Genomic DNA, 27,124 nt, shown 5'->3' with positions numbered 1-27,124 from the left:
GTGCTGTGAAGAAGGACGTCTCTGCCTAACTGTCAGAAACGCCCTTCTGACCATAGAAGAGCTACGGTACCAGACCGTAAGCTCTTCACACCGGGCACAGATCGGGAAAGCCGACAGTGTGCTGAACTCAGCGCACTGTCAGCTTTCCGGCAGTATATAGAACTGCCTGTGTGCAAAATAGTGAAAGGTCCTCTTTAAGACAAATGGATTTCATACAGGAGCCTCCGACTGAATTGTTTTTAAAAAAAAAACATACCTGCCAACAGTCCTAATTTTGCAAACCAGACCTTCAATTCTACATAAAACTTATACTGTTGTCAGAGGGTTTTCAGATATGGATGGGGTGCAAATGTCCCCTATATTGGGAGGCATGACAACTATCTATTATACACCCCATTCCAATTCTGCCTATCTGCACTGAGAATGGGAATAGCTGAGGGAATGACAGAGATAAGTCTATCTTGGACATTTCCACCAGGAGGCGCTGTCTTTTGGCACCCTTGAGAATATTACAGGATGACCGCCGCTGTCAGCTCCTCCACTACTGATCTCTGTTAGCTAAGACTGATGATAGAACAGGGAACTACATGCAGCAGCTGGGGATAGGTTGCCTCTTGTAGCTGCCAAGGATGCATTAGAGAAGTATGTGGAGGAGGGGCAGGTAGACACCTAAACTACTGGGGGAAGAGGTGCAAGATATTTACTGTAGCTATCACAAGGGCATGCTGGGAGATACTCTGCTGACACTTTGTTACAGGCTAGAAGGTGGGGTACATAGTGCTGTCCCTACTACCCGAGGAAAGCTGAAACCTTGTGCTACAGTGTGAAGAGACATAACATGAAATTCCTGGGCCCCAAAATCTCTACCAGGTCCCCCAACTGTAATGGCGGTAATGTATGGGTCTCCGTATATTGGGAAGAGACATCTTATAGGCCCCTGGGCCATATAATGGCCATTTCTAAAACACAGCAAAGATCTGCTATTGGTACGTGTACTTTTTTGTGGTTTGTGCTGCAGATTTACCCCTATAAATAGAAAGTTGTAAAACCTACTGTGAAAATCTGTGACAGCAGATCTGAAATTCCCACCGCATGTGGATAATATTATCAATGCAGCAAATTTGTATTGTTTTTTTGCAATATTCATAGGGTTGTTTCCACCGCACTAGTAGTGATAACACCCTTAGGGAGCCTTCACATGGAGTATCACATTGAAAGCAATAGGGAAAAAGCCTCCCATTGATTTCAATGAGTAGCGCTCGTATGCCGGCACCCATTCAAGTCAATGGGAGCTGGTTTTTACGCGCTCATTCCGAACGTGTTTTACATTCAGAATGAGCGGAGCGTATACTCCGTGTGAAGGCTCCCTTAGGCGGCAAAAACGCGGCAGCAACACATCTCGGTTCTTCACACAGCGCTTTTCACACAAAGTTTACAGAATTTTCCTCCACAGACTTTCTGTTTCAATAATATCTATGCGGACACCGCCGACGTTTCCATAGATATAATTGACATGCTACGGTTTCCAAAACTGCGCCGGTTTTGGAAATCGTGGTGTGTCCGCACCATGGATTTTACCGCAGAGTGGGCATGGGATTCTCAAGAATCCTATCCACTTTGCAGTCACTGTAAACACAGCAATTTTTCGCCACTGGCAAGCATTTCCGACCCATGGGGCCCCGGCCTTAGTATGGAATGAGAATTTTTTTTTTTTTTTTAACAAAATGAGCTATTTCTGTGATCAGGTTGGTGCGCTTTCACATTACTATTGTTACTGTCTGTTGATATCATCTGTCACAATACGTTAACAATGTACACTTAACAGATCTGTCATAAATCCCATTAATTTCAATGGGATTTGATCTATTGTCCCTTAGGAACCATGCAGAGCATTTGTTTCACAGAGTTTTTCTTTGTGGTCTTCCTGCCCTTATTGTATCTATGCAGAGACCGTCAGCATTTCCGCAAGTATAATTGACATCCCGCGATTTTCAAAAACAAAGGAGTTTTTGAAAACGTAGCTTTTCCGCTGCCGGTTTTTTTCTGCAATGTGCGGATGGGATTAGCCAGAATCCTAATCACTTTGCAGGTACTTTAAAACACAGCGTTTTCATAGCAGTAAAATTGCTGCGTTTTCACAATGTGGGGCTTAAACCTCAGTGTCCATTTTCACTCAATCTGTCACACGTCTGTTATTTTGGTGACAGGCTTCAGGACTTTTGGATCTGTTCACAATACCGGACTTATGACAGATGTGAACTGTCAGTTATTTTTCTATTATTAATGTCTATGATAATGGATACACCGTCCATTATTTCTATCAATTTTTGTTTCTGCGCACGCTCAGAAAGCAGAACAACCACCCCCCTGCCCCCAAAAAAGACTGTGTAATAATAGACACTAACTGATGTTAATGTGTCATTACATGGATGAGTTTTTTAAAAAAAAGGACACATTTAAGGGGGCTTTCACACTAACGTTGGATGTCCGTTCTGATAGGGTCCATTAAAAACGTACGCCTACCATAACGGATATTAATGGTTCACACTAGCATTCAGATCTCCGACGTTTGGGTCCGCATGGCAATCCGAAAGACGAAGAGCCTGTCTGCATAAAAAGCGTTTACCTGCGGACCTATAGAGTATAATGGGGACGGCCAGGTTTCTGCCGGTTTTATACCAAAACTGGCGCAGAGCAGAGAAAAGTCCTCCTTGCAGGACTATTCTCTTATCTGCCATTAGCGCAGGTGTGAACCTAGCCTAACTGATGGTAGTGTCCCTTTTTTAACTAATCCAAAATGGCACATATCGCCCTGTGAAATGTTTGTGACCTTCAACATCACCAAAAAGACGCGTGACCCTATAATGATGCCATGAAGTCCTATACCGTAGGTGACTGTAGCCCAGACCCAAAACTTCTTCAAGGACAAGAACTTGGCAAGACTAGAGCTGCAATGTGATTGGCTGCCAGGGATACCTCTCCTAGGATAGGACTTATGTATGTCAGGGGCAGTAGTCCAGGTTAGGGGTCATTTGCCCCGGCTGCACCTGTTGCCCCCTGGGCTGAGGCGGAAGCCCGGAGCAGAGGGCTGCAGTGTCCGGCCGTGTAGTCGGCGCTCTCCTCCTCCCCTCCCGGCTCCTCCCCGCCGCCTTATCCCCGGCGCTGCTGGAAGTTAGCGAGCACTAGTGTGCGCCCCTCCCGCCTCTCCTGTCCTCTCCTCCCGGCTCCCATGGCTGAGAACGAGCTGGCCAAGAAGCTGCAGCGCCGCTTGGTGCTAGAAGAAGCCCCGGCAGCGCCGCCAGAAGACGGTGAGGTGCCAGTGCCCAACGGGGAGGAGAAGCCAACTACTGCCAGTGCGGACTCCGAGCTGTGTGCCAAGCTGAACCGGAGGAATGACATCAACGAGGGCAACGCCGTGCCTTCCAACCGGGGCCAAATCTTCAACCCTTACACCGAGTTCAAGGAGTTCTCCAGGAAGCAGATCAAGGATATGGAGTCCATGTTCCGCCAGTGAGTGGGCACCATGTAGGGGGCATGGGGAGCTGGGCACATCTGGTGGGGTGGTAGATGGCTCCTCTATCCTGGAGGGCAGAACAGTGTTATGGTGACAGCATTGGGCTAGTTCATGTGCCCGGCACCTGATAACTTTGTGAAGTTTTTAGAAGTTAGACTCTGTTCACACCTGCACCGACTCTAGTCAGTTACAGTCTTGGTTTCGGTAATACCCTACTAGTCTGGGTGTCGGTAATGTCCTACTAGTCTGGGTGTCGGTAATGTCCTACTAGTCTGGGTGTCGGTAATGTCCTACTAGTCTGGGTGTCGGTAATGTCCTACTAGTCTGGGTGTCGGTAATGTCCTACTAGTCTGGGGGTCGGTAATGTCCTACTAGTCTGGGGGTCGGTAATGTCCTACTAGTCTGGGGGTCGGTAATGTCCTACTAGTCTGGGGGTCGGTAATGTCCTACTAGTCTGGGGGTCGGTAATGTCCTACTAGTCTGGGGGTCGGTAATGTCCTACTAGTCTGGGGGTCGGTAATGTCCTACTAGTCTGGGGGTCGGTAATGTCCTACTAGTCTGGGGGTCGGTAATGTCCTACTAGTCTGGGGGTCGGTAATGTCCTACTAGTCTGGGGGTCGGTAATGTCCTACTAGTCTGGGGGTCGGTAATGTCCTACTAGTCTGGGGGTCGGTAATGTCCTACTAGTCTGGGGGTCGGTAATGTCCTACTAGTCTGGGGGTCGGTAATGTCCTACTAGTCTGGGGGTCGGTAATGTCCTACTAGTCTGGGGGTCGGTAATGTCCTACTAGTCTGGGGGTCGGTAATGTCCTACTAGTCTGGGGGTCGGTAATGTCCTACTAGTCTGGGGGTCGGTAATGTCCTACTAGTCTGGGGGTCGGTAATGTCCTACTAGTCTGGGGGTCGGTAATGTCCTACTAGTCTGGGGGTCGGTAATGTCCTACTAGTCTGGGGGTCGGTAATGTCCTACTAGTCTGGGGGTCGGTAATGTCCTACTAGTCTGGGGGTCGGTAATGTCCTACTAGTCTGGGGGTCGGTAATGTCCTACTAGTCTGGGGGTCGGTAATGTCCTACTAGTCTGGGGGTCGGTAATGTCCTACTAGTCTGGGGGTCGGTAATGTCCTACTAGTCTGGGGGTCGGTAATGTCCTACTAGTCTGGGGGTCGGTAATGTCCTACTAGTCTGGGGGTCGGTAATGTCCTACTAGTCTGGGGGTCGGTAATGTCCTACTAGTCTGGGGGTCGGTAATGTCCTACTAGTCTGGGGGTCGGTAATGTCCTACTAGTCTGGGGGTCGGTAATGTCCTACTTTGGTATTTCTGTACATTCTGAGCTGGAGAAGCCTATTGAAACTACCAGCACAAGTGGAAACGTCATACGTTATTCCCATTGACTTCTATGTAATGACACTATAGGTTTACCCAACGTTACATTTAATGGTCACTGCTGTGTTATGAGGACAAATTGGGTTTGGGTGACCTGGCTGTTACAGTCATAGATGACTTAATAACGGGTGCATGTGTCATACTGAATTATATGAGTACAATGCTAAGACTACAGGCACGCTGCGGCTAATGAGAGCCACACCTGCTTACTCATTAGGGATTTTGCTAAAATTCTGGCACTTTTTGTTGACATGCGTAACCGGACATAATGACGGGCATGTGGCATTGTATATCAGTGATGTTCAACTTGGCTGTTCTGAAACTACAACTCCCAGCAAGCCTGTGGTTACTGCACATGGAGTGACTGAATGCCAGTATGTGGGTCTGACCATCTATCAACCAGCAGGGTGGGCAGATATATGACATTCAGGGGCAGTGGGGTATCTACATTACAGGCTGTAATATCCTATTGTTCTTGTTTGTGCAGGGACCCATTTGATAATATTATGGAATTACTATCTATACAGTTTTCTGTATATTTCCGCCTATAGGTTATAAGTCAGCGTGTCATTCCCTGCTGTGCAGAGTAGTCTGCGTGATGCCATTATTCTGGGCTCTTCCCTTTTCTTCTGGTTTACTTCCCAGCTCTCTGGCTACAAGTTACACTCTGGTCTCCTCCTCCCTTATCCGGGGTGAGCTTTGCTGCTTCACCACAGTCCCCTCCAGCTGAATCATAGTTCCTGTCACCCCCGCCCCCATCCTGATAACTTCTCCTTATGATTCAGTCTTTGCTGCTATTTAGATTCTGCATCTATACAGGGCAGAGAATTCAGGTCCAGGATGATGATGGTTGTAGTCAGCAGATTTCCCTTCCCGTCTGCCAGGATACCTTGTGTACACACGGCCTGATTCATGCTCTAACCTTATGATGTTAGTATTGTGCCATGCTCCTGGTGTGTTGTGCTTGGCAATGATTTCTCCCAACTCTGTAACAACCATACATTGCGGCCATATTCCTTCTGCCGGCTGTCATCTAATCTGTATTGCCCCCTTTAGTGGCCTTGTCAGACAGTGAGCGGCTGCTGCCACTTAGCAAATGGTAGACTCGTCTCTCCTATTGACTCCGCATGGCTACTGCCCACGTATACCAGTACGTTGTGCCAAAAAAAAAATGGGAAATAGCTTTTGTTATATTTTATGACTTGGGCTATGTTCACACTGCCAGTGAATGTTTGTTTGTTGTTCCAATCAGAGAATCAGAAGGACTGACGTTAAAGTTTCCCTTATTGACTGATCCAAACAGAAGACTGTTTTATCTTTTTTAAAAAAAGGAAGGTCCTTTAGACATTAAATCTGCGGCATGTTAATTTATGCAGAGAATTTTCACAATGGATTTCACTCCTTTCAAAAGGCCGAATGAAACCCACGTAAGGTAAAACATGCAGATTCTGCAGGGAGTCTGCTCTAGATAGCGTCCTTCATATATGGAACATTCCTTAAAGGGAGTCTGTCACCAGGGTGAGGCATATTAAGCCATTGTCTTGGTTGGATAGGTCAGGCTTAGCTGAATGGAACTCCTTTTTCCTTATGTTGCTGAGATATTAAGTTAATATTTCATTTCACAATATGCAAATGAGCAGTTTGGAGCACTGAGGTCCATTCACACGGAGGAAAATGGTGATGAGTTTGGTGTGGAATTTCAGCGCTGAAAAAAAAAAAGCCTTCCATTGACTTCAATGTGTTCCTTTTTCTGCTAGCGGTAAAAGGGACATATTGAAGTCAATGGGAGGCTTATTGGGGGGGTTTTTTAGTGCTGAAATTCCACACCAAATTCCTCACCATTTTCCTCTGTGTGAATGGACCCTCAGTGCTCCAAACTGCTGTACCCCACACCTCTCTAATACACCCTCCTTCCCCTCTGTTCTTGGAGTCTCTGTACCAGGTGAAATTTCACCATAGCTTCCTGGCCCTAAGTTTCATAGGAGGGGGGGGGAGGTGAATCCCATGCCCGCTTTGTGATGAAAATCATGCTGCAGACATGCGGCAATTTCTAAAACCAGTGCGGTTTTGGATGTCGCAGCATGCCAATTCTATCTACGGAAAAATGCTTTGTGTAGAAACTGAGCAGAAACCACACAGACCTCATTATAGTCTATGGGGTCCGCGGGTTACCTTAAGTAATCGCTTTTTAATGAGTATAGATTTGCATTCGGGGGGGTCCCCAAGTAAACTCCCCGAACAGAAACCCAAATGCAGATGTGAATAGGGCCTTAGCTTTGTCAGGGATTTTCATTGTACAATCCACGCTAAAGGTCTGCAAGTCGTGGTACATTCACCATGTAGTAAGTTTTTTCTCTACAGTGGAAGGCCTCATTCAGGCGGCATCTTGTACCCGTATTTAATTGTCTGTGTTATGTTTGTAATACTTGGATTTTTTCTGAATGTGTCCAAGCCTATGGATTTCATCCATTACAATACAATGGGTGTAATCTTTGGGAAAATGCAGATTTTTCTCTTTTCTGAGTGAAGTGAATTGAGTTTTTTGAGCAGTTCAGACAACCATGACTTCACAATTCTGTCCTGAAATGGTTAATGAGTGTGAGTTTGGAGCGGCCACTTGTGTTTGGGTGTGTGTGTGTGTGTGTGTGTGTGTGTGTGTGTGTGTGTAAAGGCTGCCAGGCCTTCCCTCTAGAGCAGATATGTAATGGCCCTGAGGTCATTCTGTGGTGGTGGAGCCTGGCACTGCTGTTGCTTTAACTTTGGTGTATGTGACTGAAGCTATGTAACCTCGCCCTGTGCTGGGGGTGAGGATCGCCCAGACGGTGCTTTTCCAGCCTCCTAATGCCTGTCCTACAGCTGTGCAAGTGTCACTGACAATCATGGCTTTGTACAGCTGAAGAGCTGTCACTGAGGTCCTGGGAACAGTTGTCTGCTGCTCCACATTCCCTCCCAGACATCAGGGAGCAAATTACCAAAAAAGACTTGTCCTGTGCTTCCTATATGAGCTAAGTACTCTCCTCAGATATCCCCAATGGGTGGTATGAGACACTGTACAGCTCCCGATGTCCTCCATATAATGTGGCCACAGCACCTCTAAGGCTTGGTTCAGACTTTATGTTGTATGGAGGCACAAAGTGAATAAAACATAAAAGACAGTGGAGGGAATTTACTTAAAAAAAAAAAAAAAAAAGTCTGAAAACCTCTGACTCCTTCATTGACAATCTTGGTCAGGCAGCAAAAAAAAATCACCAAAAAATCTAGTATTTGTATTGCTATGAAAGAATATTCTACAAACTAGGAATCTAATTATCTGTGATTATACAATTTTAATAATTGTATGATATAATTTGTAACTTTATTTTGAAACCAGAGTCGGTAACTTTTTTCCATCCCTGACTCCAGCCAAAACTAGTGCGACGCTGGATCTCACAGACTTAGGGGTATTGATTGAAAATAGATGAGTGGTCTATTATATTGGACGTCTTAAAAACATGATCTTTATTAATACCAATTAAAAGATTTGAACAAACAAAAAACAAAAATTGTTTCAAACACCCAGGTGATAACCAAAAACACCAAAAAGCTACACTGGAGTATGATCTGTGGAAAGTTTTTGCCCCACACGATCTATTTAACTCAACAGTATTCACACAATGTAACGTCGCACTGATTCTTGCACGATAAGGGTGCATTCACACGATGTAAGGGTGCATTCACACGATGTAAGGGGGCATTCACACTAGCGCCGGTGTCTGATGCTATTGTCCGCGCAAGATTTTAGCATCGGACACTAGCTGCGTCCGTTACAATTTGCATTATTTTAAATGGGGCATCGTGTAGTGTCTGTTTACAAAGATATCCGATTTTGCAAGCGGACAGCTAAATTCTACATGTAAAATCTTGCACGGACATTAGCATCAGACACTAACTGTTGGACACCGACGCTAGTGTTAACCCAGCTTAACGCGGTGCTGATTCTGACACAATAACTCTTGTCAGAATCAGCACTGCAAAACAGAATCCCATTGTCTTCAATGGGTTCCGTTTAGTGCGTGTAACACATTGAAATCAATGGGAGGCTTTTTAACCCATTGATTTCAATGTGTTATGTGCGCTAAACGGAACCCATTGAAGTCAATGGGATTCTGTTTTGCAGCGCTGATTCTGTCACAAGATATCGTGTCAGAATCAACGCCGCGTTACATCATGTGAATGCCCCCTTAGGGTTCCATATTCTGCTCTTTGTCTAAGTACACTGGAATAAAGAGTTACTTCAGGTACATATTTCTTAATAACCATGCAGATATACCATTCAGGATTGTGGGACAGCTAGGTGAGGAACTGTAATGGTGGCCATGTCAACTGTCACCAAAGAGCACAATTTTGGCGCTCATACATTTACTAGGTAAGTATTTTGGGGAAATACTGATCAGGCTAGATTCACACCTGCGCTTAGTCTCCGTTCAGAGATTCAGTCCCCAAATCCACTTGAAAATTGTAGAGAAAAATGTCCTGCAAGAATTTTTCCAGCAGACCCTGTTATAGTCTATGGTGTCCGCAGGTAACCGCTTTTTAAGCGGATTGGGTTTCCCGCTTTTGGGTCCCCAAGCGAACCTGAAGAATAGAAACCCGAATGCAGTTGTGAACCTAGTGTCAGGTTTTTTCTTTTAAATGACACATCTAGTAATTTTTAACATTTTATTTCCAGTACATTAAAATACTTTGTATGTTTTTATGAATTTTTTTTTTTTTTTTTTTTTTTTTTTTTTTTTTACTTTTCTGAAAATGGAGTTAAAAAATAGAATTAGAAGGGCTACACATGGGGGGGGGGGTATTAACATAACAAAAGTTTATTCACCTATATCTGGTGCTGCTTCACTCCAGTTCAGACGCCTCTCTGGTCTTTACTGTGCCAAAATTTTGGATCAAACTATGCCACAACAGTGTGTATAGAAAAGTAAATGAGGGCGCTGTCTAACAGTAAATATCTCACTATTTCCAAGTCCTGCATTCTGACTGTACTCATAAGGAGCGACCTTCCTCTGCAATCTTATCTTGATAGAAATTTCTTGACAAGTTAGAACAGTGACACGTACGGGGGCGGGCGATTCTTCCACCACGGTGACACATTCCTTCATCTGACCATGTCTGATATACAATTATTACATATTTGCTGTTATAGCGCTGTAGCTTCTCTGAGCATGTGTGATCTTATGCTTGGAAGGTGTATCTTATAAGGCTTTTATAGGTTTCTGTGCTACTTTTATATGGTTTGTGTGTTGCTTTATATGTATAAATTAGCAGATTCATCTTACTCTAGGTTCGTACTTTCACTTGGGTTTCTGTTCTTCGGGTCTACTTGGGCACCTGAAAAACAGAAACGCAATCCGCTTACAAAGTGGTCACCCTCCTAAACCCACAGACTCCATAGACTATAATGGGGTCTACCGGGTTTCTGCCGGAAAAATGCAGAGAGAAAAGTTCTACTTGCGGGATGTTTCTCTCCACCTTTTTCAAGCGTAATGAGGGGGCAGAATCCACAAACAGAAAGTGAGTGCTGGTCTGAACCTAGCCTTTTTTGGGTTTGTTCACATTTGTCGGGCGCCCTGTTTTTCTGTTACTTCATAGGAACAAGTTGGATGGATCTGTGACATGACAGACAACAGCTGTGCCAGACAGATCCCCTTGACTTTAATGGGGTCTGTCTGGTTTCTGTTAAGGTGTATATCAATTTACTGGAAAAAAGTTTTGAAGAAGTATGTGGTGGCGGCTCCATTGGATCCTCCAACACAGAATGAACCGTGTTTAAGCTAGGGCTGCACAGTGACCTGTCACATGACCAAAAAACATTTGTGCGACTTCTTTAGCGCTGTGATTTGGTCATGGGGAAAAAAACACACCAAATCGCGGTCATCTGATTGATCATGGCATTGTTGATACAAGTAATTCCACCATCAACATTAACACTTAAGTTACCCATTGAAGTCTGTGGGGGTATTATCACACAACTTGCAATGAAATATCCAGCAGGTTTGGATTTCCTGCAACTGTTGTGTCGCAGTGTGACTCCATAGACTGTCATTAGATTCAACATCACAATCTTTGTCGCACATCAAAACTTGTAGCCCTGGCTTAGGCCTCTTGCACACACTATAGTCTGTGCCTTATATTATCCCCAATTACGTGTCCATAATTGCATATTATATACAGATTCATTCATTTCTGCGGCCTCTGTGTAGCCTAATGATGGGGTCTGTGAAAAACATGGTCAGTGGACAAATGTTATTCATCTGCCACCTGTTCTGTATTCCACCCACAGTCGTGTGCATAAAACACTGTATAGTTGTACAGGCCCCTTGCATATTGCTGGGGTTACCACTTTTCAGACTTAACTGGGCTGTCTTATCCTGCCAACACGTTTCTATGTTAGGAAATAAGATGGAACATGTTGGTGGTCCCGTGCTCATTACCACCTGTCCTCTGTTCACCCCATGAACCACCGCACAGCTGCTAACAAGCGCTGAGGTTTGGCAGACCTACTCCATTCATAAAATACAAGGCTGCCCGCTTACTTGAATGCAGAAGCGACAAGAGTAAGTGACAATTTGTCCCGGTAAAATCAGCTGTTTGCAGGGGCCCTGGACCACAGCAGTCACTTGGCAGCCATCATGAGACAAACCCTAAAAGAAGATCAAAAATGCGATGTCTACAAGTTATGTAAATTGAACATGGGTTCATCTTTTTAGCCAGTCATGTGACAAGTAAATTTTCTCATTTGTTCTGTGATTGACTAAAATGGTGTATTGAGAAGTGGAGCGAGATTGTAATCTGCACTGGATGGGCCACTGAACCCGAGACTTGTAATAGTTTTTAAGGTTCTCGTCTTTTCTACACAGTAGTGTGAAACTGGCAACTTCAAGAGTCAGTTCCCATGTGGTGTGCACGCAGCTGTGGCCTTATAAGCGGAAAATCTGCTGGGTAGTACAAGAGCAGCAAAGTGGATGAGAATTAAAAGGGTTGTCTCATTGTAGACACTTATCTGCAGGATGGGATAAATGTGGATGGGTTCCCCAATGATCACTAAGTCCCCTGTGAATTAAGTGCTGGTAATGCATTCAGTGCTGAGGGGCTGCCGGGACTACAATCTCCATCAGCCCCATAGAAGCGAAGGGAACGTCAGTCAGGCAAGCGGTGCTACATATACAGGGTGGACTTTCAATCCCTGACTCTTCTGATCCTCCGCAGTGTGACACTTACGGTATTCCCTATCCTGTGGAAAGGGAATACAACTCTGTAATGGAACAATCCCTCTAAACAAATTTCATCCACAAGTTGCATAGAGATCCTGAAGTCTAGGAGCATGCACATGTGGCTGAAGCTGTATGTGACCAAAACCCTGACCATCTATGATCACATGAGTATATTGTATAGCCATTTGATTATTTGTGGCCACATGTAGATCAAGTTCGGCTGCATATGGCTAATGCTAAAGGCGCATACAGTGGAGTGGGTTGTCACCATGGCTTCCATACTTTGCATTGCAAAGGGTGACCGTATCGGCATACCCGCACTCCTACCGTTGTAAGACTACAACTCCCATATGTTCCAGTCACTTCTGTGGGAGTTCTCGGATAAGGCACGTAAGCGTGCATGCTGGTATGTGTGGTTTCGTAATAGCTGGATTGCCGAAAGTCCAAAATAAAATCTTGATCCCTGTGATCAATTTAGTAACAGTGGATCCTGCCAACAAAAAGGGATTGTCTAAATCGGCAGTATAAGGAAAATGTTTGTTCTCGTACCGTGTTAGCCAGTGGGTAGGAAATATTTTTAAAAAAATAAATAAATAAATTGATAGTCTTCAGTAGTTGATACCTTTTTAATGGCTAAATAATAATGATGACCGATTACAACATTTCGGAACTTACTTGAGAAAGGAGCCTAGAGTTCCGAAACGTTGTAATCTGTCATCATTATTAGTTAGCCATTAAAAAGGTATCAACTACTGAAGACTATCAAGTTTGTTTATTTTTTTTAATAAATCGGACAGGTCAGATAAACATTCACTGTAGTCGTGCAAACCATTTACAGATCCACATTCATAGGTCACTGTAACCATTAACCATCTGCTCGGTCACAGATCACACCACAGAGTTGGGCAGAGGAAAGGTTTTCACTGGTACTCTTCTCTGATTTTACCTTTGTTCCCTGGAATTCAAGACATGAAAGGTTATTCCTCTAGCAAAGATTAATGCCAAACCATTAAAGAAACTGATCCGGGTAGAACAAAGACCTCAAGGTCTTAAAGCATACCTGGTTTTTCAGGTGACACTTCAGTATAAACTGATGTGTTTACATAAGCAATGACATTCCAACCATTATATGATTAGTATTCTGAATTTTTAGCAATTTCCCATAACTTTGTGCAGATCCCCAATGATCAGGGTAACAGAGGTCTTTTGTCCCCCTTTTCTGAATGGATCAGTGGTTGGGTAGTGCACACACCCCTTCATTCATTTCAGTTGGGACACCAAAGATAGCTGAAGTACAGCTATACACATTATATAGCTTTCAGCTGAATGCTTCCTTATGTACATGCAAGCATGGCTTGAGTGAGTTTTGAATGTGTGCTAAACGTGAAGACTATAAGCAAACCGCAGTCGTAGACCTTTCACTGTGCTTTTCTCCCCAAATCGGGCATGTTCACCTATTTAGGACTGCTCGCTGGCTTTAGCCGGTGCAGGTCCTAACTCTACAGCCATATCACTTCGCATGTATGTAGTTCCCTCTCCAGGACACAACTGCAATCGGCGAGTTCGGCAATAAAGATCTAAAGTTTATGGCCTAATGGCTTAAATGTCTCTTAAATTGAGTATTTTTTTTTTTTTTATGTTTTTTTGTGGCTTACTGTACTAAATAATATATATATTCTGTCTCTCTTGTATAAATATTGTACAGTTATCAAATATACAGTTGTGGTTGGCAGTGGGTACTGGAGCCAGGGTGTCGTAATTGCTCTAATATTATCCTATGTGTGCGTTCTCTTATGTTTATTTATATAGGTGTGCGCTGTACAGGCTGCTCTATAGCTATATCGTACTGCAGACTTGTCTATAAAAGGGCTGTGAGTGTTCTTAGGACATGCGCCCTGCCTCCAATCACTTCGCAGCATCTTCCCTTTTTTTTTTAACTTCCACTTTAACACAGTAAGAGCTTTTTTTTCCCCCCTTTAAAGCAGCAGGCCAACCAAAATGCATGTGAACGGGTGCTGTGTGCCTTCTCAGCAGGAATGCAGTCCTATTTTTAGTCCAGTTTCCAGATTTCCTGACTTCAGGACCTAAATCTTCCCTTGGAGAAATGCAGATGAAATTGTGGATGGGGGTTAATCTTTCCTCGCCAAATAATTGTCATCTACAGTAAAGTTTTCGTGAAAATTCCTGATTTTTCCCTCCGGTGATGGTCAACATTATGAGATGTGCTGTTTCAGAACTTGTCTAGTGTATATATAGATACAGTTAGGCCTTGGTCATATCCTGAGACATGTAAGGGATTAAGTCGAAATGTGCTCAAATAGTATGCAAATCACGCCTATAGATATGGTTTGGACATAGCCTCATCGACATCGGGTCCTAAATGCATGTGAGCCCTATGTTAAATTAATTTATTGGGCTCTTTAGAGGTCTATAGGTGCACAATTGTGACCCTTAGAATTTCACAGTTGTATGGAGCCATAAACAATAGAAGATTGACTATTATCCATGGTAACAAACTTCAGCTGTGTGAGCGGAGGCATGTACTAGTTTCTAAGCTTAAACACTGAACATTAAAGAAGTACTCCAGTATTTTTTATTTTTTTTGTCCTTTGGTTTGAACATGTGCTTGTGTGTAGTGTTATGTTACTGAATGACTTACTGGCACCTTTATTGTGACATTATGTGCTCTCCTCCCAAGCACTTATTTCCTCTGATGCAAATAGGAAGTAAAACTGTCAATGCCATTACAGGTCTATGGAAGTCATACTTTTGCATTGATAGCTTGACCTCCTGTTCATGCAGGAAACACTATGCATGAGAGAGGAAGAAAGTGCTCCAGAAGGGAGCATATAACTATATAGGAACATTACACTACATACAGGCTCACTATCAAATGGGCAGGAGAAGAACATATTACTGGAATGCTTCTTCATCAAGAACGGTTTGTTTCTCTTATAGCAAACAGAAATAAATGAAGCACAAAGTGTACATAGTATTAACAGCTAAGCTTTATCTACACAACCACACTGCATCAGTTATGAGATCATTATACGTATTGGTTCTTCTTCCGTTGTCCAGGTATGACACCGGACGGGACAATTTCATAGACATGATGGAGATGAAGCTTATGATGGAGAAGTTGGGTGCCCCACAGACTCATCTTGGTTTGAAGAACATGATGAAAGAAGTAGATGAAGATATTGATGGGAAGCTGAACTTCAGAGAGGTAAATGATCACATTGGTGTAAACCAAAATGTATATCAAGATTCTAATTTCTATAACTGATGAGAAAACGTATGGTTTGTTAGTCAGTGTGAGGCCAGAAGCTGGTCAAACACATTAGAACCTACTGAATTTGGTGGGACTGGCCACACAAATATCTGTATGAAGTCAGACCTGTGGCCTTCATGTTTCTCTGGTGACTGGTGAGGCTCAAGTGTGGCACCAATGTCAGGTGACCATTGGTGGGAGGGGGGGGGGTAGTAGGATCCACACCTAAACTAAGAATAAGTCATCCCTCTTAAAATCCCTTTAAGTTATTTTAAGACGTTCTGAATTTTCTGTTTGCAATTTAGGGCAGACCACAGAACCTGTAGAAGAAAGCTCAGGGTTTGCAGTAAACAGGTCACCCTTCTATTACTGCAATATTCTGATAAGGTTACAGTATGTTTACAGCTGGATATAGACCTTTAGGTTTTGGACGGTAATCCTGTATAAGCAGGTTTATGTCAGAACACAGCGCGTGTTGTGCTGTACACAGTGTCACTTTTATACTACTAGGCTGGTTTGGGAATGTGGTTGCTGTAGTCTATAGTATATAGTATATAGAGATGAGCGAACACTAAAATGTTCGAGGTTCGAAATTCGATTCGAACAGCCGCTCACTGTTCGAGTGTTCGAATGGGTTTCGAACCCCATTATAGTCTATGGGGAACATAAACTCGTTAAGGGGGAAACCCAAATTCGTGTCTGGAGGGTCACCAAGTCCACTATGACACCCCAGGAAATGATACCAACACCCTGGAATGACACTGGGACAGCAGGGGAAGCATGTCTGGGGGCATAAAAGTCACTTTATTTCATGGAAATCCCTGTCAGTTTGCGATTTTCGCAAGCTAACTTTTCCCCATAGAAATGCATTGGCCAGTGCTGATTGGCCAGAGTACGGAACTCGACCAATCAGCGCTGGCTCTGCTGGAGGAGGCGGAGTCTAAGATAGCTCCACACCAGTCTCCATTCAGGTCCGACCTTAGACTCCGCCTCCTCCGGCAGAGCCAGCGCTGATTGGCCGAAGGCTGGCCAATGCATTCCTATGCGAATGCAGACTTAGCAGTGCTGAGTCAGTTTTGCTCAACTACACATCTGATGCACACTCGGCACTGCTACATCAGATGTAGCAATCTGATGTAGCAGAGCCGAGGGTGCACTAGAACCCCTGTGCAAACTCAGTTCATGCTAATAGAATGCATTGGCCAGCGCTGATTGGCCAATGCATTCTATTAGCCCGATGAAGTAGAGCTGAATGTGTGTGCTAAGCACACACATTCAGCACTGCTTCATCAAGCCAATACAATGCATTAGCCAGTGCTGATTGGCCAGAGTACGGAATTCGGCCAATCAGCGCTGGCTCTGCTGGAGGAGGCGGAGTCTAAGATCGCTCCACACCAGTCTCCATTCAGGTCCGACCTTAGACTCCGCCTCCTCCGGCAGAGCCAGCGCTGATTGGCCGAAGGCTGGCCAATGCATTCCTATGCGAATGCAGACTTAGCAGTGCTGAGTCAGTTTTGCTCAACTACACATCTGATGCACACTCGGCACTGCTACATCAGATGTAGCAATCTGATGTAGCAGAGCCGAGGGTGCACTAGAACCCCTGTGCAAACTCAGTTCACGCTAATAGAATGCATTGGCCAGCGCTGATTGGCCAATGCATTCTATTAGCCCGATGAAGTAGAGCTGAATGTGTGTGCTAAGCACACACATTCAGCACTGCTTCATCAAGCCAATACAATGCATTAGCCAGTGCTGATTGGCCAGAGTACGGAATTCGGCCAATCAGCGCTGGCTCTGCTGGAGGAGGCGGAGTCTAAGGTCGGACCTGAATGGAGACTGGTGTGGAGCGATCTTAGACTCCGCCTCCTCCAGCAGAGCCAGCGCTGATTGGCCGAATTCCGTACTCTGGCCAATCAGCACTGGCTAATGCATTGTATTGGCGTGATGAAGCAGTGCTGAATGTGTGTGCTTAGCACACACATTCAGCTCTACTTCATCGGGCTAATAGAATGCATTGGCCAGCGCTGATTGGCCGAATTCCGTACTCTGGCCAATCAGTGCTGGCCAATGCATTCTATTAGCTTGATGAAGCAGAGTGTGCACAAGGGTTCAAGCGCACCCTCGGCTCTGATGTAGCAGAGCCGAGGCTGCACAAGGGTTCAAGCGCACCCTCGGCTCTGATGTAGGAGAGCCGAGGGTGCACTTGAACCCTTGTGCAGCCTCGGCTCTGCTACATCAGAGCCGAGGGTGCGCTTGAACCCTTGTGCACACTCTGCTTCATCAAGCTAATAGAATGCATTGGCCAGCGCTGATTGGCCAATGTATTCTATTAGCCTGATGAAGTAGAGCTGAATGTGTGTGCTAAGCACACACATTCAGCTCTACTTCATCGGGCTAATAGAATGCATTGGCCAGCGCTGATTGGCCAGAGTACGGAACTCGACCAATCAGCGCTGGCTCTGCTGGAGGAGGCGGAGTCTAAGATCGCTCCACACCAGTCTCCATTCAGGTCCGACCTTAGACTCCGCCTCCTCCAGCAGAGCCAGCGCTGATTGGCCGAATTCCGTACTCTGGCCAATCAGCACTGGCTAATGCATTGTATTGGCGTGATGAAGCAGTGCTGAATGTGTGTGCTTAGCACACACATTCAGCTCTACTTCATCGGGCTAATAGAATGCATTGGCCAATCAGCGCTGGCCAATGCATTCTATTAGCGTGAACTGAGTTTGCACAGGGGTTCTAGTGCACCCTCGGCTCTGCTACATCAGATTGCTACATCTGATGTAGCAGTGCCGAGTGTGCATCAGATGTGTAGTTGAGCAAAACTGACTCAGCACTGCTAAGTCTCTGCATTCGCATAGGAATGCATTGGCCAGCCTTCGGCCAATCAGCGCTGGCTCTGCCGGAGGAGGCGGAGTCTAAGGTCGGACCTGAATGGAGACTGGTGTGGAGCGATCTTAGACTCCGCCTCCTCCAGCAGAGCCAGCGCTGATTGGTCGAGTTCCGTACTCTGGCCAATCAGCGCTGGCCAATGCATTCTATTAGCCCGATGAAGTAGAGCTGAATGTGTGTGCTTAGCACACACATTCAGCTCTACTTCATCAGGCTAATAGAATACATTGGCCAATCAGCGCTGGCCAATGCATTCTATTAGCTTGATGAAGCAGAGTGTGCACAAGGGTTCAAGCGCACCCTCGGCTCTGATGTAGCAGAGCTGAGGGTGCACAAGGGTTCAAGTGCACCCTCGGCTCTCCTACATCAGAGCCGAGGGTGCGCTTGAACCCTTGTGCAGCCTCGGCTCTGCTACATCAGAGCCGAGGGTGCGCTTGAACCCTTGTGCACACTCTGCTTCATCAAGCTAATAGAATGCATTGGCCAGCACTGATTGGCCAGAGTACGGAATTCGGCCAATCAGCGCTGGCCAATGCATCCCTATGGGAAAAAGTTTATCTCACAAAAATCACAATTACACACCCGATAGAGCCCCAAAAAGTTATTTTTAATAACATTCCCCCCTAAATAAAGGTTATCCCTAGCTATCCCTGCCTGTACAGCTATCCCTGTCTCATAGTCACAAAGTTCACATTCTCATATGACCCGGATTTGAAATCCACTATTCGTCTAAAATGGAGGTCACCTGATTTCGGCAGCCAATGACTTTTTCCAATTTTTTTCAATGCCCCCAGTGTCGTAGTTCCTGTCCCACCTCCCCTGCGCTGTTATTGGTGCAAAAAAGGCGCCAGGGAAGGTGGGAGGGGAATCGAATTTTGGCGCACTTTACCACGTGGTGTTCGATTCGATTCGAACATGGCGAACACCCTGATATCCGATCGAACATGTGTTCGATAGAACACTGTTCGCTCATCTCTAATAGTATACACAATCAAAGAGGGTTTGTTAATAGTCTGTGCAGGGTTGACCTTTTAACTGCAAAAATATTTTCTTCACTAACGTCCCCCTGTAAAAGCTACTGTAAAATACAGGAACAAGTTTTTACATGATACAACCGAAAAGGTCATCTCAAACTTCTTTCTGTTTTGCACAGTGAATCTGGTGCTGTAAGCTTAAAACATACCTCCTGTTATAAAACCACGCTTCATACATGGATAGTTTGGGTGAATTTAAGCATTTTTGTAGTATATCTTATTATAGAAATGTTTCCTTCTCCACTTATCAAGTTGAGTTATTTTTCACATAGAAGTCTATGGAGAGGGGAGGAGGAGAAGAATGCTAGAAAAGACATTCTCCTACAATATACCGTTTAAAATAAGGCTGTACTGCTACATAGAATGAGGGAATCAATGTGTTAACTGGCCATCAGCAGCCTTATCCTCCACCTCCCCTCTCTAAAGATGTCTCTGCATGAGATGTGTATGGATAGAATTCTATAGCAATACCTGTCTGTGTAAGGAGGAGAGTGGCCTGATAAGTTAAGAAGGAAATAGATTTCTACAATAAGACATACTACAAGGTTTCTTACATTCACTTGTACTGGTAATCTCTGAAAAGCCTTACACATTATCTCAACAATGGTTGAACCCCCAGATTTTGCAAAGATTAGACCGCTGTCCATTGTGTATGGGGGTGTCCCACCTCTCCCCCTTACACTAGGTTTATACTAGCGTTCAACTTTCCGTTCTACAGGTCCACTTGGAGAACCAAAAAAACAGAAAGCTAACCCGCTTAAAAAGCGGTTACCCACAGAAATAGAAGACTATAATGTAGTCCGACGAATTTCGCCCAAAATTTTAAGCGGGTTTGGGGACGGAAACCCTGAATGTAGTTCAAGCACTGGTGTGAACCCAACTTTACAGCATGGGTTTAACCATGCCCAATCCTACCATGGGAGCTGCTGTTAGAGGGGCTTATTCCGCTGTTCATGGGGGGAAAAAAATAGTATACACATTCACATGGATCCCATTCACACGGAAGAATTTGAGACGGTCTTCCTCTCCAAAAAATTGTCCCTGTAGAAGCAGAGCTTTGGCTTACTGCTGAGGGCTTGTCTGTGACATGTAGAGAAATGCATGTAAGTTGTAAAATAGAATTTAGTCTCCCATTATAAGCCCTGCTGCTCATACACTGCTCCAGTGGTCCTCTCCATTTCTGCAGCAATGACATCGCATGCGTCAGTCGCTTGTATGTACTACATGTGACCACGAGAGCCAGTGATTGGCTGTATCAATCAAGTAAATGATGTACATGATGTCATTGATGCAGGTCTGGTGTATCCCTTTAAAGGACTGCCAGGTGTCTAACTTGTTTCACTTTATCATATGTTGTGCTATGTGCTGCTGTCATCATGACATCGGGCCACAGCCATTGTGTGGTGGCACCTGTTGACCATGTGGCGAAGCAGAATTATGCAGTGTACACAGATGGAGTCGCCCTCAAAGCTATAGTTTGAGGCTGCAGATGGCAGACCTTACTATGTTAGGTCACCATACATTTTTATGCTCATTCTACAAACAATGCTATAGGGCAAACAGTTAAGGGCTCGGTCACATCTGTGCCGTTCTGCAGGTTTCCGTCTCCTGCACAAAACTGAGCCGGAGATGAAAACCTGCAGGTATCTTTCAAACCGTGTTGTTTTTTTTTTTGTTTTTTTTTTTAAACCAGACACAGTCGGACATGCAGGACTTTGTGTCCGTTTTAAAAAAAAAAAAAAAAAAAAAAAAAGGTTTCTCCGCGGAGAGCATATAACGCTCACCAGCGCTAATGCCCAGACTCAGCATGACAGATTTCATGAAGAATGCATGCAGAAGATGGAAGCCTCATAACGGAGACCCGAACGCTAGTGTGAACCCAGCGTTATGGGCACAAATGTAAAAAAAAAAAAAAAGTAATTGTCGGAAACGAAGAAGTTTATAGTCTTTGTTTTTGGCAGCGTGTGACAGTGTGCAGTGCAGATTGCTGGAGGCTACTTTATAAAGACAGTCATTTCCTGTCCCTGGCTGAGTACAGTCTTGGCCAAGGTTCACATTTTAGATGTAATTCAAGTTTAGATAACTACAACTTCCTGTTAATAAATGTCAGGCATCATTGAATAACTACAGGGCTGGGCAAAAGAGCCAGTCAGACGGGCCCAGAAACCAGTCAACATGTGGATCTATCACGTCTATTACTGGTGTAGGCCAAAAAAAGGGAACCGCTTACATCTCACTAAGATTATACATTGGTGGTATACGCCAGAAGTATTCCCTGATATATATACCTCTGACATATACCACAGTATAGCCATACACTGGTATACATTGGCATCTGGGCACAGTGTTAATATACAGTATACAATTTATTTATTTTTTGGTAGTCTGGCATATACTGTGCTTTCTTAAACTGTGAATAAAAAGTATATCAGCATATGCCATCCCAATGCTTGATCCTTCTCTTCCCTGACAGCTGCCATCAGCTACAAGGCCCCCATACGCATTAGATGGTAAGCCAGCCTGGTGAGATTGTCAGGTTTGGCCGACATGTCTCTAATGTGCATGGTCAATCTTGCATGTCTAGCGAATAACATTTTGGGACCTTTAGTGAATGAAGGACATTAAAGGGGTTGTCTGGGATAAATTGAAATTGCTAATCTAAGGTAAACCCCACATACCCCCCCCACTCCCTGCCCACCTACCTTATAGATTACTTAGTGTACCAAAAATCTTTATTTACTTAGATCGCCAGGGTGGTCATGTTACCGCCCCAGGCACATTTTCCTATATTACGGTGACTTTCCGTTTCCAGAAGGGGGGAAACAGAACGTTACCTATACTAACCCACCCCTCTCTATGCTTCATACTTGCTTGTCTTCCAGTCCAGACCTTCTGGGAACGGGACGTCACTCCTTCAGGGTTGCCTACGCAATAGAGCCAGAGTGTTGGCATGCGCAGTAGCCCAGTAGGAGTGATATCTCGTGCCCAAAAGGTTTGGACTGGAAGACAGGCAAGTATGATGGAGTGGGGGGGGGGGGGGGCTTGTTGAGTTAGTTAGGAAGGGCTAGTAGAGGGTGGGCTAGCTACGGCCAGGAAGTGAGTGAGAAAGGGAGGTGGTGTGAGTTAGTGCTGAGTGAAGCCCAAGGCATCATAATAGTTGTAGAGAAACGCAGAAAAGAAAGATGCCCATGTAAACAAATGTAAAGATGCCAGGAGCTCACAGAGAAACCCAGAAATCACTCTGACTGCCTTCACACGGAGTAACGGCAGGCTCAATTTGAGCTTCTTTTTACAGGCGTAGAACTCTGAGGCTCGTGTTAACGTTGCAATCACGAAGCGTTTTTTTACTATGAGCGCATACGTGGTGTTTTTTGCTTGCGTACACGCTCTGCTAAAAAAAAAGGCAGGGAGTGTACGCGAGCAAAAAACACAGCGTATGCGCTCATAGTAAAAAAAAGCCACGTGATTGCAACGTTTACGCGACCCTCGGAGTTCTACGCCTGTAAAAAGAAGCTCAAATTGAGCCCGCCGTTACTCCGTGTGAACGCAACCAAACACTGCGAAAGGTATTTGTGTGCACTTATTAACCTATTAATAGCACTAACTGTTATTGTTATTGTTATTGTTATTATTATTATATAAAAAAAAATTTTTTTGCCCAGAAAACCCCTTTAAGGGTATTGCTCCTGACAAAGCTAGTAAACATTTCGCTCTATTATTGGATGCCTGGTTAGGAAGTTTCCACTATAATATGTTGCATGTTAAACAATCAGGGTTTCAGAAACCTAGCACAATGTCACTGTTTGCATCCTGCCATTGATCCGGTGACTAACTATGACGGATGTGCTCGTACCTGCTTGACAGGAGTGTGGTGACTTAACAAGTCGGGCTCCTTGAGCTAAGTGCTATGCTTACTAGGTGTTTGCGGAATACTTACTATAACCGCTATGTAAGTGTGTGCTTGTTTACTTATGGACATCTGTATGGCAAGTCTACGGATTCTGTGAATTATCTCTGCCTACATATCCAGTCTTTATACCGTTACCTTATATAGCTGCTATATGAATGTGTTCATATAGACAGACACTGTCCCTGTACAGAATGTACTGTGCCTGTCAGAGATCTTGTAGTACTTAGTACTACATCTAGCGCCTATTACACCATCTATGCCTGCATACAAAGGGTTATGCTCCTGATCTTGCGTTAAAATGGAGGTTTATGGATGACAGCATAAATGTCACGTCTGTATTCACCACCCTGCACTATATGATTGGCTGCCATGCAGAACACCTCCATACAGACTTGGGAGAATAGGCGACTGTTCTGTGACTCTTTAGCGATGCAGACGAGTAAGTGATAGGAAAGGTGAGGAGTGTGAGAAGCTCCACTGACACAATGGGTCCTTAGTGCTGGGCACACACAGTCGTCTACCTGTTGATAAGAGACAATGTCTGCCAGTCATCCCTAAATGCCAGCATTGCCCTGATCATGATGGGCATATTGGAATGCTCTCTATGTGATATGTGGCGGTAATGTCCAGGCCCTTCCTTACTAAAGCTCCTCCCCGTCAGTATATACGGAGATATAACCTGATCGTTGTCTTTTTCTTCCCGGAGGTCTAGTAATCTGTACTTTATAAATCATTCTGTCCTTGCTTTAATACAATCCTCTCCCCATGCTCTGACCTCCTGCCCAGCCTGTGATGGACTAGTTTATACACAGCAGCCAATCAGAGAAGGCGTAGCTGAAGGGGGAAGCGGAGAGCAGCAGTCTGAGCCAATGATGAGAGAGGGGGTGTGTCTCAGACTGCTTCACACTTTGTAGGCGCTGTATGCAAACCGCAGTCAGAGCTCACAGTTCTGTCATAATGTAGCTCAGCTAAACACAGCCAAGTAGCAACATTTTAGGAAAATAAATCACAAGTCATTGTCACCTATAGATTCCGATTTTTCTAGGATTTCTGATGTTCTGACTTGAGGGTTACCTTAAATATATATAGATGGCGCTTTAATATTTGTTACATACAAACAATGTGACTGTATTACTGTTATTCAGATAATAATACTTAAGATTGCTTGTGTTGGAAGTGAATTTGTAAAAGTTTAGATACAAAAATGTCTCCAATGTGTATGACCTGCTCTTCTATAACTAGTCCAGCTTGTAACTTTAGATGCACCTGCACATATTCTGAAAATGGTGACCCAGAAGGGCCTGTTGTCTCCACGATCTTACACCATGTTCATTTTCTTATTCTGTTTTCCTTTTATAGTTTTTACTGATCTTCCGCAAGGCAGCAGCCGGAGAGCTGGAGGAGGACAGTGGACTGATGTCTCTAGCCAAACTCTCTGAAATCGATGTGTCAACAGAGGGAGTAATGGGAGCCAAGAACTTCTTTGAGGCCAAGGTGAGTGGGCATTGTCGGGATGGTTGTAAATGGTGATGTTGCAGCGTAGAGCAGAGAATGGTGCTGGGTTTTGCACTGAAAAATAAACTAAGTGAAAACTCCAGTGTGTATCTGATGCATAACATGGCTTTTCAAACCTAAGTGTGTCTTACAGTTGGGGTGCCGCCATATGATGTAGCTCCAGCCACAAATGTGCAGAGACGTTGGAGTTTTCATTTAACATAATGAAATAGTTAGCTGCTCCTTGTTTACTGGTCATGTGGCAACTCGCAAAAATGTGTGGCCAGTAACAAGAAGCTGGCAATAAGAACTGTGTTCACTTAAAAAAAAAAAAAAAAAAAAAAAAAAAATCACTGGCTCGGACCATTGCACTGCTGGATCCGCACCATGTGGTAGCATCCAAACTGGGCGTCTGGTAACTAGATAACCTGCAATAATCAATAGATGTGATTGAAAACACCAGTGGCATGGCCCGATGTTCGGCAAGCCCTGGATTGTGTGGTGGCGCCCTAATTGGGATAGGATATCTGGAGCTGATCTGCATCTGTCTCATGTAGCCATAATTATTTTCAGGGCTGCTTTAAACATAGGGAAAACTGTGTACGTACATTGGGCCCTAAGGTAGCAGGGGGCCCCTAGAGATAGCAGGACAGTCCAGCATTTAGAGTTCTGTTCTTTGTAGAGTGTTTGGGCTGCCCCGGGGTCTCCTGTGTCCTCCGAGCACAGATGAGTTGAATGCAATGGTGAAGTAAAGAGCTGTCTGCTCCCTGCTTCATCATTCGACTTCTGTCTCTGTTCTTGGTGTTTTGGGAGCAGTAGACTTCACTTACATTGCACCCCTTGCTCCATAAAGCCTCTGGGAGAGAACAGAGGAACAAAGAAAGCAGAGGTGTGGTATATACTGTGGAGGCAACTGGAGGTGAAAATAAAATTGTGAAGGCAGGCTGGATGGGGGCATTATAATGTGTGGGACAGGACAGGTTAATGTCTGATGAAGGGGCAACTGGGGTGGGCAGGTTAATGTGTGATGCCTCTGCATGGGCTCTTGACACGGTGAAGAGCCACTGAGGAGCCATTGTACAGTGTGAGGGCCACTAAGGGGCATTATACTATGTTGGGGTCTCTGAGGAGGGCATTCTATTTTGTGTGGGTCAGGTATGCCTAAGTGGTGGAGTTAAGGAGTGTGTGTGGGGGGGGGTAGAGCTAACACAGTTCACTTCTGAAAACTTTTGCACTGGGCCCACCATTGTGTTAAAACAACCCTTCTCCTTTGACTCGTAAAGTCCTGATTTTTGGTCCTTAATCCTTCAGTGCCACCTATAGGTTGTCTGTAGGAACTGCAGCAAAGCTCTTAAAGTTGTATGCTTGATAACCTATTGTTGTAAGCAGGATTGCCTTTTCTTAGTAAATTACCTATTACTACGTTACTTCTGTGTTGAGACAAGGATTGGTTTTAGTGTTACGCTGGAAATGAGAGGTCTGGTTTTTGTGCTGCTTCTATGTCGGAGGCTCTTGGAAAGCAACTACTTATTATTGTAGCTCCTGTTTATATTGCTTACTTGTATAGCGCCATCATTACGGATGGTGTCAACACTGTACCATATAGGATCCACAATCTAAATTCCATATCGGTTTGTCTTTGGTGTATGGGAGGAAACCCAATGCAAACACAGGGAGAACATACAAACTCCATGCAGATGTTGTCTTTGCTTGGACTCCAGCACTGCAAACCTAAGTTCCTGGCCACCCCTATTTTATTGTACGAGGCTGATAATAACTGAATACTTATGTACATTCTGTACATGTAGACTGAAATCTCCATTGCTTCTGCTCTTAGGTTCAGGCCCTATCTGTCGCCAGCAAGTTTGAGGAGGAAATTCGGGCAGAGCAGGATGAAAGGAAGCGAGAGGAGGAAAAGAAGAAAAACCGCCGAGCTGCATTCAAAGAACTGAAATCCGCATTTAATTAAGTTTCTGCCTTTGATACTAACATCTAGCCATGGTCTTCAGTCACCATAACAAAATGGAGCTTAAGGCTCTTGGACCTAGTGGTTTGTCATGGCTGAAGGTCCAGTCCTTGTGCTTGTAAGACCTGCTAAGGCAGGGTGTATTGACCCCTAATAGTTTGCTGAACCAAGCTCTTGACTTAGGGCTGACTGCTATTTACAAGAAGATGCCAAGCTATCAGTTTTTGCTCATGTACATATTGAAACTTCTTATTTCTAATGTGCCATAGGTGATAAAACTACTGTCCTTTTTTTTAATTGTATCTAAAGCTACGGTATATAAAGGCTTGGAAGTAATTTAAGGGTTCTTACATGCTACAATAGTATACTTGAGGATTAATTATAAATTCTATATGGCTAGAAAGGC

The 27,124-nt window shown here is 44.6% G+C and overlaps 1 protein-coding gene across 1 annotated transcript; it reads left to right on the top strand.

Moving 5' to 3' along the window:
• Nucleotides 1-3,166: 3,166 nt before the first annotated feature.
• On the top strand, nucleotides 3,167-27,124 carry EFHD1 (EF-hand domain family member D1). The gene is made up of 4 exons (XM_075268904.1): nucleotides 3,167-3,510; nucleotides 15,227-15,374; nucleotides 24,618-24,752; nucleotides 26,590-27,124. Exons 1-4 carry the CDS (start codon nucleotides 3,230-3,232, stop codon nucleotides 26,719-26,721), a joined length of 696 nt encoding a protein of 231 aa, XP_075125005.1. The 5' UTR covers nucleotides 3,167-3,229; the 3' UTR covers nucleotides 26,722-27,124.

This window comes from Leptodactylus fuscus, chromosome 3 (genome assembly GCF_031893055.1).
Source record: "Leptodactylus fuscus isolate aLepFus1 chromosome 3, aLepFus1.hap2, whole genome shotgun sequence".
In the NCBI taxonomy this organism is placed as follows: domain Eukaryota; kingdom Metazoa; phylum Chordata; class Amphibia; order Anura; family Leptodactylidae; genus Leptodactylus; species Leptodactylus fuscus.
Note: the sequence above shows the minus strand (reverse complement) of the source record. Positions and strands in the feature narration are given on the sequence as shown.

Bases quoted from the DNA above. Each gene is read 5' to 3' on its own strand.
- EFHD1 (XM_075268904.1), top strand. From the start codon at position 3,230: ATGGCTGAGAACGAGCTGGCCAAGAAGCTGCAGCGCCGCTTGGTGCTA. The intron at 3,511-15,226 runs GTGAGTGGGCAC...TCCGTTGTCCAG, and splicing joins ATGGAGTCCATGTTCCGCCA to GTATGACACCGGACGGGACA. The intron at 15,375-24,617 runs GTAAATGATCAC...TTCCTTTTATAG, and splicing joins GGAAGCTGAACTTCAGAGAG to TTTTTACTGATCTTCCGCAA.